This window comes from Pseudophryne corroboree, chromosome 11 (genome assembly GCF_028390025.1).
Source record: "Pseudophryne corroboree isolate aPseCor3 chromosome 11, aPseCor3.hap2, whole genome shotgun sequence".
NCBI classification, from domain to species: domain Eukaryota; kingdom Metazoa; phylum Chordata; class Amphibia; order Anura; family Myobatrachidae; genus Pseudophryne; species Pseudophryne corroboree.
Genome location: NC_086454.1, coordinates 102,611,065 through 102,624,620, shown reverse-complemented (window position 1 = coordinate 102,624,620; position 13,556 = coordinate 102,611,065). Strand labels below are relative to the sequence as shown.

The following is a 13,556-nucleotide window of genomic DNA, read 5'->3' as shown; positions in this document are numbered from 1 at the left end:
ATTTTTTACCAAAACAGTTGTAAGATAGTTATGTTTACATCATTCTAAAAAAAAAAACCGCAAAAACAAAAACAAAACCTAATCAAATGGACACTGTATCATTGTAGTCCAAGGTGACATAGCCCTCTAACCCCTGTCCCCACTTCAGACACCAACTAGTCTCCATATACGTCTTACGGTCTGAGCTTGTCCGTCTGCATATTACTTTTGCTTAGTTTGATGGTCATGATTTTTGGGACTTGAGCAAGTAAAAGGAGAAGTAATCACAAAGTCTGGGACCCCGTACTTCCTCTACGTTTTTCCTAAGAGGTGCTTACTATGGGATCCTTCAAAGACCTGCAGCTGATTAATACGATTTCTAACACCTGCGTCTCTTCCTCTAAGCCTGCTCTCTCCTCTTTATTACCTAACGCTTCTCTCTTTGATCCTTTCACATAACATCATGATTTATTTATATCGCCTTTACATTTCTGTGTTCCCTTTTCTTTCTTTTGTTTACATTCATCTTCTTGTTTTTCCTCTTTATCAGTTATGCCTGTCTTTTCGTGATGACACTTCCCTCTTCCCCTTATCTGTTACTACTCTGCTTATGGCTCCTGACACTCACTTCTCATCTCTCTGAACTGAATATTACAATCAGCGAGCTAGAACACACAACAGATAGCAGCGATATTTCTCTTTATTATTATTTGAGTGTGACAGGACTGGAGTCCAGCTCACAGCAAGCTCCTGAAAACATTTACATAGCATCAATACTTTGTGAAAACACTGGATTCTCTTTGCTTAAGGAGAAACTATTGTCCTGTGCACTTACACTTTCACTGTTTGCAGAGTTTAAGAGGCTCATTTATAAAATTCGTTGTGAATGATAAAACTCATTGCCTGTGATAAATGGTGATCCAGCCAATCAGCTCTTGCCATGTGTTTGAATAATGACAGTTGGGAACTGATTTGCTGATGCACCATTTATCATATACAATGGGCAAGATTCAAATGTTTTTTTACCGCCGGCGAGCTAAAATGTGTGAAAAGTGATCCGCCCAAATGGAATTTGTCCTGGTTGCGCCCATTGGTTTAGTTGGGTTTAGCCGCTTTACGCGGCTAAACCCAACACTGATGGGCGCAATCAGAGTGATAGGGGACATCAATTGTACATCACCCCCTGCAATCATCCGTCACTTTAGGCGGGAGATCGGGGGCGATAACATTTGAATCCCCCCCCCCCCCCCATGATTTTTATCATTCACAAGTTTTATCACTCATTGATAAATGGGCCCCAGTATGTGTATATTTGCCAGTGTGCAGAGCTGCTTGCATCTCTGCATCTACACTGCCACAATCCACTTGTTTGTTGTATGAGTGCGCACTTGCACCAGGTGTATATGTGGTACAAAGGACCAGCCCCAAAACCATACTAATTGGCTAAGCTGGTATTTCTGTCAGCATGCCCCCTCCCCTCCTCTAAACTTAGCCTATGTACCCCAGTTACTTTCAACTTCAAGTGGAGATGTGACTGAGGTGCAGACATCTCAGCATTGTCCGTAGAGGATTATTTTCTACTAAGGAACATGTGCAGTGTGAAAACATACAAGGTACATCTGCAGAACTGACATGCGTCTAACTCTACATCAGTCCTTAAGTGCAGGGTGTGCAATCAGATGGTTTTCCCCTGTCACTACTCAGGCAGCACAAGCACTCTCAGAAAGTTTAACAAACTATGGAAATATTTTCAACATAGCTTAAGAATATTGCCAAATCATCCCACAGGATCAAAATGTGTTTTCAAGTTAATGTTTAATAGTAAAAAATAAATACATTTCATATCTAGTTATTGCTATCATCTCTCAAACTAGCAGCAAATATTCTTACTACACAATGGGGGCAGCCATTTTCTGAACACGATAGCCCAGTGCCTCAGAAATCTCACTGGTCTTTTATGAATTGCTGGGCTACATTCTGGTGAATATTGGTTGGGCCAACAAAATGGCTGTCTTCATTTTTGCGTGACTTGAATGGCTACATTCAGACACTTCTTACAAAATAACTGTCGGACACTTTTAGCGGGAGGAGTAAATCCAGCTAGAGGGTGTAAATTTGTCCCTGACCAAACCTTGGGGGTGTAAATACAATATATTTTGCATGCAAGGAAATACTGCCTGTTTTTTTACATCTACAACACAAATATGGGGCAGCTTAATTTTGATGTAGTGATGCAGAGTTGGCTATCAAGCATCCCAGTTCCAACTCTAAATGTGTCCACACTTTTTTAGTAGAATACTGCCCCTTGCCCACCATGAGGTTGTCAAGGTTCAAAATCGCGCCTTCTAGTTAGACTTACTGTACGAATTACTCTAAATGACTCAGTATAGATCTTAAGCACAAGGGAGATGTATTGCACATTCAGGGTAGAATGGAAATTTGTTTTCAGTTTAACCTTAATGTTTCTTTATAATTACAACCACAATGCATAATATGTCCACTTGACATGACTGAGACGATGCACCCCATTGAGCACACTATCTATAAATGGTTTTATAGCTGTCTCTGATATAACATCATATAGCAATTTCTCCTATATATCTGTTGAAATTAAAACTCAAGTCCCCACACCCAACACTCATGTAGAGACGAGAAAATGAAGATTTTATCCAGCGTTCCATTTACCAGTCATTGCCAAAACAATAGAGGGGGTCATTCCGAGTTGTTCGCTCGTTGCCGATTTTCGCAACGGAGCGATTAAGGCAAAAATGCGCATGGTTCGCAGTGCGCATGCGGTTAGTATTTTACCACAAAACTTAGTAGATTTACTCACGCCCGAACGAAGATTTTTCATCGTTGAAGTGATCGTAGTGTGATTGACAGGAAGTGGGTGTTTCTGGGCGGAAACTGCCCGTTTTCTGGGAGTGTGCGGAAAAACGCAGGCGTGCCAGGGAAAAACGCGGGAGTTTCTGGAGAAACGGGGGAGTGGCTGGCCGGACGCTGGGCGTGTGTGTGTGACGTCAAACCAGGAACGAAACGGCCTGAGCTGATCGCTATTTGTGAGTAGGTCTGGAGCTTCTCAGAAACTGCTAAGAAATTTATTTTCGCTATTCTGCGAATCTTTCGTTCGCAATTCTGCTAAGCTAAGATACACTCCCAGAGGGCGGCGGCTTAGCGTGTGCAATGCTGCTAAAAGCAGCTAGCGAGCAATTCGGAATAACCCCCAGAGGGTAGTCCACAAAGTATGACTAAGCACTATTTCTTCCTGTTTTGTGGTACATATTTCCAGTACAAAACAAAACTGTACAACACGATTTGACAGTTGTTTTGTTATATTTGCTAACGACTACTTTGAGAAACACAAATGTTGAAGAAAAGTGTTTTACTCATTGGGCCACAGGAGGCACATGTTACATCCCAGAATCCTCTGCAAGCTTGAACAAGACACACACAGCATATAATCAGCTGCTGCTCCGCTTTCCTCAGGCTCATCCCATTCACTGCTTTTCCCCTTTACCAACATGCTCCACCTGCCTCCTAACCTACATCGCCTTTTCCCACTCCCATATTCACTTCACGTTCCCACCTCTTACGCAGCTCAGTGGCTGAGAGACTGCAGAGTTTTCCAGCTTGCATTAGCCACAGAGCTGACGGAGTGCTTGTAAAATGGTAGATGCTCAGCATTCTCTTGATGTATTGTCTTCATCTACAAGTGTCATATTATTGTCTCATGTCTATGGCTGTCTTTGCATATGCTCCTTGTGCAACACCTATCTTTCCTCCTCTCACTGTCTTCCTGTCCTGTCAGTTTTTCCTTCTTCCCCCCTTCTCTCACTGATCTGTTGTCTCTTTCCTACTGCTGCTCTCTATCAGTCCAATCCTTCTCTTCTAAATCAGATTGTCATTTTATTTTATCTCTTATTAAGAGGAATTCAGAAACATCCTTATCAGTTGTGCCTGCCTTATTATTACAATGACAGTGCATGCAGGAGTGGGGTTTCTGCAGGACCAGCATATGGGAAGATGAGATGGATTATAGCATTCCTAAATGGGTTCCTGCAGGTCCAATATATGGGTATGGAATAATGAAATCATTTTGAACTTGGCTGCAGAATTTTGCACCATTCTCTGGTAGAATTAGGGTTGAATTCAGAATTCCACTGCAGCAGATAACCAGAATGTATCTGTGGAAATCTAAGATACCATTTGTGCTTCAGTCATCTCTACCCACCAGTCATCTTACAGCAAATAAAAATCTAGCATTCATCTGGCAAAAGTTAAAATAAGGAATTTGACCTTAAGGAAACGTTCACTGAAAATAACACAGGTTCGTCATTGCTTTTTTTTCTATTTATTTTATTTTATTTTAAATACTTTCTGTCAAAAATATGCCAGAACTTTAATTTGACACTGCGACCATGTACAGCCATGGTCAAATGTTTTGAGAATGACACAAGCATTGGTCTTCACAAAGTTTGCTGCTTCTGTGTTTTTAGACTTTTTTGTTAGATGGTACTATGGTATACTGAAGTAAAATTACAAGCATTTCATAAGTGTCAAAGGCTTTTATTGACAATTACCTTAAGTTTATGCAAAGAGTTAATATTTGCAGTGTTGACCCTTCTTTTTCAAGGCCTCTACAATTTGCCCTGGCATCCTGTCAATTAACTTCTGGGCCACATACTGACTGATGGCCGCCCATTCTTGCCTAATCATTGCTTGGAGTTTTTCAGAATTTTTTTGTTTTTGTTTGTCCACCTGCCTCTTGAGGATTGACCACAAGTTCTCAATTGGATTAAGGTCTGGGGAGTTTCAGGGAGTGGGCTCACTAACAATTTTGCCTAAGAATACAGCCATGAATAAAGAATGGTACCAAAACATCCTCCAAGAGCCACTTCTCCCAACCAGCCAAGAACAGGTGATGAAACAATGCCTTTTCCAGCATGATGGAGCACCTTGCCATAAGGCAAAAGTGATAACTTATACCCCTTTCACACCAGAAATGTAGGGACAAAACCCGGGAATTCTGCCACGGGCTCATGCAGGGACATTCCCGGGTTGGCACCTTTCACACCAGCATTTTTTGCCGAGACATCCCGTGTCTGCACCTTTCATACTGAACCCGGGATGGCCCTGCATTTTCTGAAAATGGGCATCTCAGAAAAACCACAAGACCAGGAAGTGCCCTGAATAGCCAATCAGCATCAGCAGAGGCAACCCGGGAAGGTGGGACATGTCCCTGCACCATTCACACTGTCCAGGGTCCAGGGATCATCCCGGGACCAACCCTGGTCGATTGCAGTGTTGAAATGCAGGGACAAAAATCCCGGGTTTTTGTCCCTGTACCCTTTCACACCAAGAAATATCCCGGGCTGATGCGCGTTCATGTGTTCTAACTCAGGAAATTTATGGCTGTGTGAAAGGGGTATAAGTGGCTCAGGGAACAAAACATCAACATTTTGGGTCCATGGCCAGGAAACTCCCCAGACCTTAATCCTATTGAGAAACAAACAAACACCCACAAATTCTGACAAGTCCGAGCATTAATTAGGCAAGAATGGGCGGCCATCAGCCAGCATGTGGCCCAGAAGTTGATTGACAGCGTGCCAGGGTGAATTGTAGAGGTCTTGAAAAGAAGGGTCAACACTGCAAATATTAACTCTTTGCATAAACTCAATGCAATTGTCAATAAAAGCCTTCAGTATACAATAGTAACATCTGACAAAAAGGTCTAAAAACACTGAAGCAGCAAACTTTGTGAAAACCAATACTTGTGTCATTCTCAAAACTTTTGGCCATGGCTGTATAACAAAGCAGCACGAATGACATTCAGCAACTGGCCCAGGCTGTATATCTTTTTTGCTTGCTGTAACATCACTGGCCCTGAATAAATGTAAAACTGTTACTAGAAGACTGCACAATTATCACTCAGACTCAGTTTTCTGCAGAGAGAATACAGCACAATACTGCACAGAGATAGAGCAATTTTAGTATGTAAAGCAGATAGATAATTTACCAAGTGCAGACCATCCAATGCAATTTGCAAAATCAGCTTTGGTCTGCAATGTGCCTCAATTTGTGCGAATGCGCCTAGATTACTTCCAAATGCATTTGCTTACAAGATTAAAGCATTTGCAAGAGCTAAGGTGAGGAATTGGGTGTTGTGAGGACATGAGAAGGCACCGGTCTATGGGACACGCTCTTTTTAGGGGCCCCACGAAAATGGACCAAAATGATATTCATTTAATTTTAAAAGAAAATTACAATCAAGCTTTCTTAAGTTGTTTCCAAGAGATAGAAAAAATTAATCAACTCAAAGAAATGAAAACGTCACATTAAAGACTCTATGGAGAAAATACAGTATTAATGTAATGTACCCATTAACTTAAAGTGCATAAACCATAGACGTCAGATTCACATTACAGTTTCCAGATCATAGTCTGTTGGTAAAATTAAAAACATATTAGGAAATAATTTATAAGGGGGCCCCCCGAGATTTCGACTGCTTAGTGGCCTCCACATAATCACAAAGGGGTCATGTTGGAAGGGTGGGGTAAGAGTACTTAGACCAAACAGTGTTACTAAATGTATAAGACACTCTTCCTCCTAAGCGGCGCAGTCTCAGAATGAAGTTAAAAATTATAGAAATATCTGTTTAAAAGAGTTGCACTGAACAGCTTACTCCCAATGCTTCCCTAATGGTGTAGCTTGTTTAAGCTTGTAAATCTCTCATTTTCAGACTGCTCAATTTAAGAGGCTCTCTGGTATCCAGTCTTAGTGCTGCTACAGCCGAACCCTACAGTAGCGTAGACTGGTTGTTTTATATGTTCTATTTCTTTTCCACCAATTTTCCCATCCGGCTGTCATGCACTATCTATTCCTGCTCACACCATCACATGTTAAGTTTACCTATTACACTTTTTGTCTCTGTGTCCCTTCCTTTAATGTCCATCTGTCTCCTACATATAGTGGAGGCAGCCACTCTGTCACCCAATCAATATTCATGAAGATGAAGCCCATTCTTTCTCTAGGGGCTAAAAACTAAGGATTCAGCCACCAATTTACCAGTGGCCAGCGAGGTTGCGGCTATATTGAATTGAGTGGCTTGCGTACAGAGTACAAAATGGCTGCTTCCACTGTGTGTGTAGGCAATAAGTATACTTTGAGCATTTTCTCCTTGACTCCCATTCTCTCTCTCTTTCTTTCTTTCTCTCTCTCTGCCTGTCTCTTACCCTCCCCCCCTTTCTCCCTTCCCTGTTTTTCTCTCTATCTCTAGGCCGCCCAATCAGTAACTTCTTTGACGTACTTAAACAACTTTTTTCAGACGAGAAGAATGGTCACGCTTCTCCTGCCCCTGGGCCCCTCAGCAAGCAGCGTCCGACTGATAATAAGGAGCAGGGGGCCTTGGGAGCCAGCGGGAAGGAGAGAGCCAGGAAAACCAGCCCCGTCATCACTCAGGAGACCCCCGTCCCTGCTTCCCCCAGCAAACAGGGCACATAACAGAGGAAATTCCTACTGTGACCTCAGGATGTCACTAAAGTCCAGTGATACACAGGGAGTATACCCTGTCATTTTCTCAGTGAACACAGGGGGGCAGTGTCACAGAGTGATGCTATAGGAAATGAGTCCTGTAAGACACTCTATGAGGACATCATTTAAGTGTTTCTCAGCATTAATCATTAAGGACCTGGAGAATCTAGAACATGAAAATGTGTACACGATATATACCTGTAGTACGCACAGGGACATTGTGTGACCATTTCCCACTGGTATGCCATGAAAACGTACACCAGAGAAAGGCAATATGTGGCTCTCCATCTGTTGTGGAACTATAGGTCTAAGCATTCCCAGCTGTTGAGGGACTATAAGTGGCAGCACAGATAGGGCAATCATAGACTTATCGTACCACAACACCTGTAAGAGTTGCTGGTTGCCTTACCCTGATGTACTGCTTTAGGCGTCATTGCCTTTAAGAATCGGACCTGCAATGTATCTAGTGACCACAGGTTGGAATCATCAGGACGTTGTTACTTTCCCGTAGGCGTAATCCCAGTCACTTCCACGCCATCATCTTCATTGTAAATCCAACTGCACAAAACAGCTCTGAGATATGGGTTCTCCTCCATCCACTCCGTTCTACCAGACTGTACATAGGCTCAGGATATGAGATCTGGATTTATCTTAAATATATATATATTCTGCTTTGTAAATACATATATAAGTGTGTATATATTCTAGCACACCCATGTAACTGCAGTATTAGTACTAGTTATAAGTGCATAATTTTTATAGACAGGACAGGTCTGAATGTTTGTGTATATATGGCTATAAATATGTATATAGAGAGCTCGGAGCACAATCGTTACTGGCTGCAGCCTGCTTGGTTTCACCTTCCCAAATTAATGATTTTTTCCTTTCTGTCGTACATGTTTGTTTTCCATTTCATCTCTGTTCTCCTGTTTTCTTCATCACCATTATTTATCCTGCCTGTTCCTATTTTTTATTATTGCCTTCTCCAATCAATTCCCACCAATCGTCAACTTTTGCTTTCTCTCCATATTTTTTCTCTCTCTCTCTCGCATGTGTGTTCTCCCTCACTTTACCCCCAGGAATTATCCCAAAAAGCTAACCAGCCGCCCTTCATCTCCTCCTTTTCTTGTCCGCCTGGCCAGAAGATGACCCTGACTCAACCCTTCGCCTGCCATCCAGCTGGGAGCTTGCAGCAGGGGTATCGCCATTCTTGAGATGGGCAATAAGGCACACAGGAGTTGGGTTACCATCAAGTAGTAATACTATCGAACTTGAATGTGGAGTTCACACGGGTGATTATCTCACAGGATACAACACAGAGCTCTCCTGTCATTTCCTTCTTGGTAACCCTACTCCTGAAATCCTGCTTCGCTGCACCACCTAAGAAATCTAGGATCGTACTGTAATGCCTACGCTTGTGTGTAGCTTTTCAGGCAGGAAAGGGGTCAATAGATTATATTAAGGGTTTTTAATGCTGAATGTATTTAAGGGGTAATTATGTTTACACACAAACACACATATAACACACCGCTACATCCAGAGAGGGTTAATAGAGGAGCTGTGTTCTGTACTGAACAAAATTTAGGGCAGTGCCCTAGTATTCTGCTCTTCATCATCTTGTGAGGGTGGGGAATGTGGTCTGGGGCTGTACACAAGGGCGGGTTGGCATGTCCTGTTGCATAATGTGAAATATTGGGGCTATTTTTATAAGGTTTGTAAGTTTAGGGGATGGGTGTTAATCCTTTGTGTTTAAATTATTAACTGCTAACTGCAAGATTGGCCTGTGGATCAGTACTGTGCACGGAAGGTGGAGACGTGCAATGCCCAGCTGCACACAAGCATTGCAACTAGTGTTTACATATGTTCTTATTACGTGTATATTCACAAGCACACAGAGCCCTGCAGGAGGTTTACATGCAGGAGTCAGTGAGATGCCCAAGTTTGTGGTTATATGCGTGGCAGGGCCATCTTTATGCATAGGCACAATGGGCAGCTGCCCAGGGAACCACAATTCTAGGGGCCTCTGAGCAGGGGTGGGTGGTGCTCACAAACATTACGGCAAGGCAGAATTCTCTACCTCAGTGGTTCTCAACCGCGGTCCTCAAGTACTCCCAACAGTTCATGTTTTCCAGGTCTCCTCAGAGGATTGCAAGTGAAATAATTTGCTCTACCAGTTGGTTTTTTAAAATGGGTCAGTGAGTAATGAATACACCTGTTCAACTACTAGGTGACCTGGAAAACATGAACTGTTGGGGGTACTTGAGGACCAAGGTTGAGAACCACTGCTCTGTCTCCCAGCCGGTAACAACCGGTGAATGGCTGTTAGCATACTGATTGGTGGATGGCTGGAGCTATCCACCAATCAGAGTGCTGACAGCCATTCACTGTATGGAAGCATGTGGGGAGATGGCATAGGTCTGCAGGAGGGGCAAGTTATAATTTATTATTTGTTCCCATGAATGGGCCTGTAGGTGCCGCAGTGCTTTGCTCTGCCCAGGGACAACTAAGCTGTAACGTCAGCCCTAACTTGTGGCACGATGCCCATTTCCTTACAAAATTAAAGTGATCCTTTCTTTATAATGCCATTCAAAAGGTAACAAGAAGCTTAAAATGGACCTCTCACTTGTAACACAAAGAGGGTAGTTATGTGGGCTGAAAACAGCAACACACTATGCACTAGTGACACGGTCACAACGCATTCCGTTGCTTATGCCTCAGTGGTGACTTGGTGGTAGGGAGTTGGTGAAATACAGACTGCCACAACCTACAGACTAGCTTCTTCCAACTGTGTACATGCAACATTTTCACTTTAAAAGTGCAACACATATCAAATTCGGGATTTTTATATCCTGTGTTTATTATTTTTATTTATTTGTTGGTTTTCAAAATGCTTTTTTTTTTATTTTTCTAAGGCGTTCTGTTTCTAATTCCAGATCAACTCTTGTTTTTATTTGTTAAGATTCTATTGGGGATAGCGAAGGAGTGACAGTATGAGCCACAAAAAGAAAAGAACAAACCTTGATTAGGGCATTTATAGCCAATCATGTGACTTACGTCACAGACAAATGTACGGAAGCCTCCCAAAGGCAAAATCACTTTTCCCAAACCAGTACAGCTGTAACAAATAAAATATTAGTCATAATAAGGCGTTTTCTCAGGTAACCGGCTTTGTTTTCTAGCTATGGTCCTCCTGCTCACCCAACAGGTCAAGTTTTCAGGATTTCTTTAATCATGCACAGGTGACAGTCTACTTGGCTGGATCTGTAATAACTATTTACACAGTCAAATTCTTGGACGCATGACCTCTTGGGGGGGGGGGGGGGGGTGTGAGGACAGGCATTAAGAAATGGTGATTATGGTAAATATTTCATAACAGATCCCAAGCACGTGGAGGCTACCCAGAAACACATCTTTGCCAAATGCAGGAAGCTCACTATAAATGTGTATCATTAAAGCTGGGGACACACTAGAAAGGTATATCATTTGTTTTCGAGCGACGAACGATATATCTGTAGTGCATCCGTGGGTGTGTACACCTGATATGTCTGTGAACGATGTTCACGAAAATCTGGTAATGTATGGAAGCAAATGACAACCAATCTTTTACTCTCAAAATCCGGAAAACAGACAAAAATGGTCATTCAGACAAATTGGTTAAATCTGTTTGATTTAACCAATTGATCCGAACAACCGTTTTTGTCAGTTTTCTAGATTTTGAGAGTAAATGATCGATTGTCATTTGCTCCCAGACATTACCAGATTTTCTTTCCAACCAGTCAGATTGGATAATTTTATAGTGTGTATCCAAGACATATCAGGTTAGCACAGATATAATGGCATGTCTGGCTGTGTGTCCTATATGGCGGTGGTAGGAAGTGCCAACAATGACGTCACAGCTGGGCAAGCAAATTCAAATGCCCGCCCAGTTGTGATGTCTGACTCGACATATCAAGCACCCGATTGGGGAGTGTGTATACTAAACACAACGGCCCCTCTGAATAGTGTACACTCAGCATTGATTTGCAAACTTGGTCTGCACAAAATGCCAGAATTTGGCAGATATAACAAAATCAAACAACATTTATGGACCCAGTGTGAATTGTACTGAACTTGAATGTACATAATGCTGGTCCTCATGGGAGTACTTACTTGCAGACTGGCAGAAGCTACAGAAAGGCCCCATAACAGGTAGACTAATGCTCACTAAAGTGAGATATCCAATCAGAAATGAGTATGACTTGATCTATAGTGCTCCTATGATTCCCTACCAGACAGGGTCTGGCATTGTATCATGGGAACAGTATCGGAGATTGTAGACTGCACAGTAACTCCATTCACCAGCGTCAGCATCCGTACAACCTATTTATACTACATTTACAAATACAGCAAAACTTAAAATAACCTCTCCTTCAAGTAACCCCCAGGGCTCTGCACAGTGCATGTATATACAAAATATTGCAATGCTTAGAAGGTATGGTATACAGATGCATGTTATGGTTTGCAGCCTGTATACATACCACACAGGGCTCTGCATCCAATATATGCAGCACAATGCTCCGCAGGCCTTTCGCACAGTGTGTGGTGTGAAAGTCTCTGTTATTTATAAATACAATATAAATATATATATTTAAGCTATTAGCTGTACAATGATCAAGTTTGCTATGAATGATTCTGTTGGTATGTAAATAATCTGAGAATATGTCCTGCGAATGGGAGAGACAGCACAATACATATTTATGGTACAGCAGGAGAACACACTTACCGCCATCTTAACTCAACTAAAGAGTCTTCAACAACAACAACAAGGCCTCAGTCTATGAAACTACTCACTAACTCCCCCTTGTCCCCACGTTTATAATATCTACCCCATTTGTTCTACATCTGTCTGAGGCAAATGAAGATCGGAGGGTATTATCCACAAAGAGGTGCTGAATTATTGGGGCAGGAGAGACGTAATGGCAAGGCACTGGTCTTCTGGTAACTCATTCTGCCGGCTTCCTGAGCATTAATGCCAATGTTCTGTTGCCCTCCTGCCTTTTTACACTTGCACATTTTACAGTATTACACCACACTGCCGGAAACCAGGCGTGCATGGCTCTGCGGCAGGAGTGGCTGGTGGTAGGCACCTGGACAGCAATATTCCCCTTGTGTGTTTTGTAAAGCCAACGGGCGCACACTGCGGCATGTTACTCACCCGCAATGGCGTTCAAAGAACAAAAAAAAAAAAAATTATGAACGTCAGAAAACAGCCAATAAAATTGTTCAGTATGTACACAACTTGCTCTGGCGTGGTTATTTAAAATGGCTTCTTTAAAATAAGGTTTTTGGCATATAAATTAAATAGGTCGGCAAATGGGTACACACAAAACAACAAATCGAAAAGGTCACAAATTGTACCGGTTGCCAACACACAGTGGTGGTGGCCATTTTGTGGACTGGACCAACATGCATTCTGACAAATATGGGTCTCCAACAAAATGGATGCGCCCACTGTCTGCAGGTGATGGTGTACAGTGAACATATGGTTTAGAGTACTTAAAGCGTCAGGTGACAAATGTAACCACAGCAACACCTATCAGGGTCAAAAGTATTAAGGACAGATTGTTAGTGGACATAAGAACTGTGTTATCACCTGGCAAGCGCATCTCACTAACATTAGATGAAGTGAAGCTCATTGCTTTACTGAGCCTGTTCTAGATCTTATGTGCATTGACAACTACTGTATATACTACCACTTCTCTTGTTCTGTACTCTGGGATAAGGGACCACAATACAGTTACAATTACAAAGTTGGTTATTCAAATTATAAACATTCTAGATCATGGAAAGGTGACCTACAGCACTCCAGCTGCTTTGGAACTACACATCCCAGCATGCCCTGCCAGTTTAAGATGCCCTAATAACAAAACTGTGGCAGAGCATGCTGGGATGTGTAGTTTCACAGGTTGCCTACCTGTGTTCTAGATCAGGCCTGGCCAACCTGTGGCTCTACAGCTATTGTGAAACTACACATCCTAGCATGGCCTGCCAAAATGTTAGCATTCCCT

The 13,556-nt window shown here is 42.4% G+C and overlaps 1 protein-coding gene across 5 annotated transcripts in view; it reads left to right on the top strand.

Annotated features, from left to right (window-relative positions):
• BRSK2 (BR serine/threonine kinase 2) overlaps window positions 1-12,786 on the top strand; it is a 245,953-nt gene extending 233,167 nt beyond the window's left edge. For 2 of the 5 annotated variants that reach the window (XM_063944693.1, XM_063944689.1), the window contains exon 20: window positions 7,256-12,786. In XM_063944693.1, the coding sequence (XP_063800763.1) occupies window positions 7,256-7,479 (224 nt within the window). In that variant the 3' untranslated portion in view covers window positions 7,480-12,786. The remainder of the gene's footprint in view (window positions 1-7,255) is intronic. The other 3 variants (XM_063944691.1, XM_063944690.1, XM_063944692.1) reach the window with 2 other exon arrangements.
• Window positions 12,787-13,556: the final 770 nt, after the last annotated feature.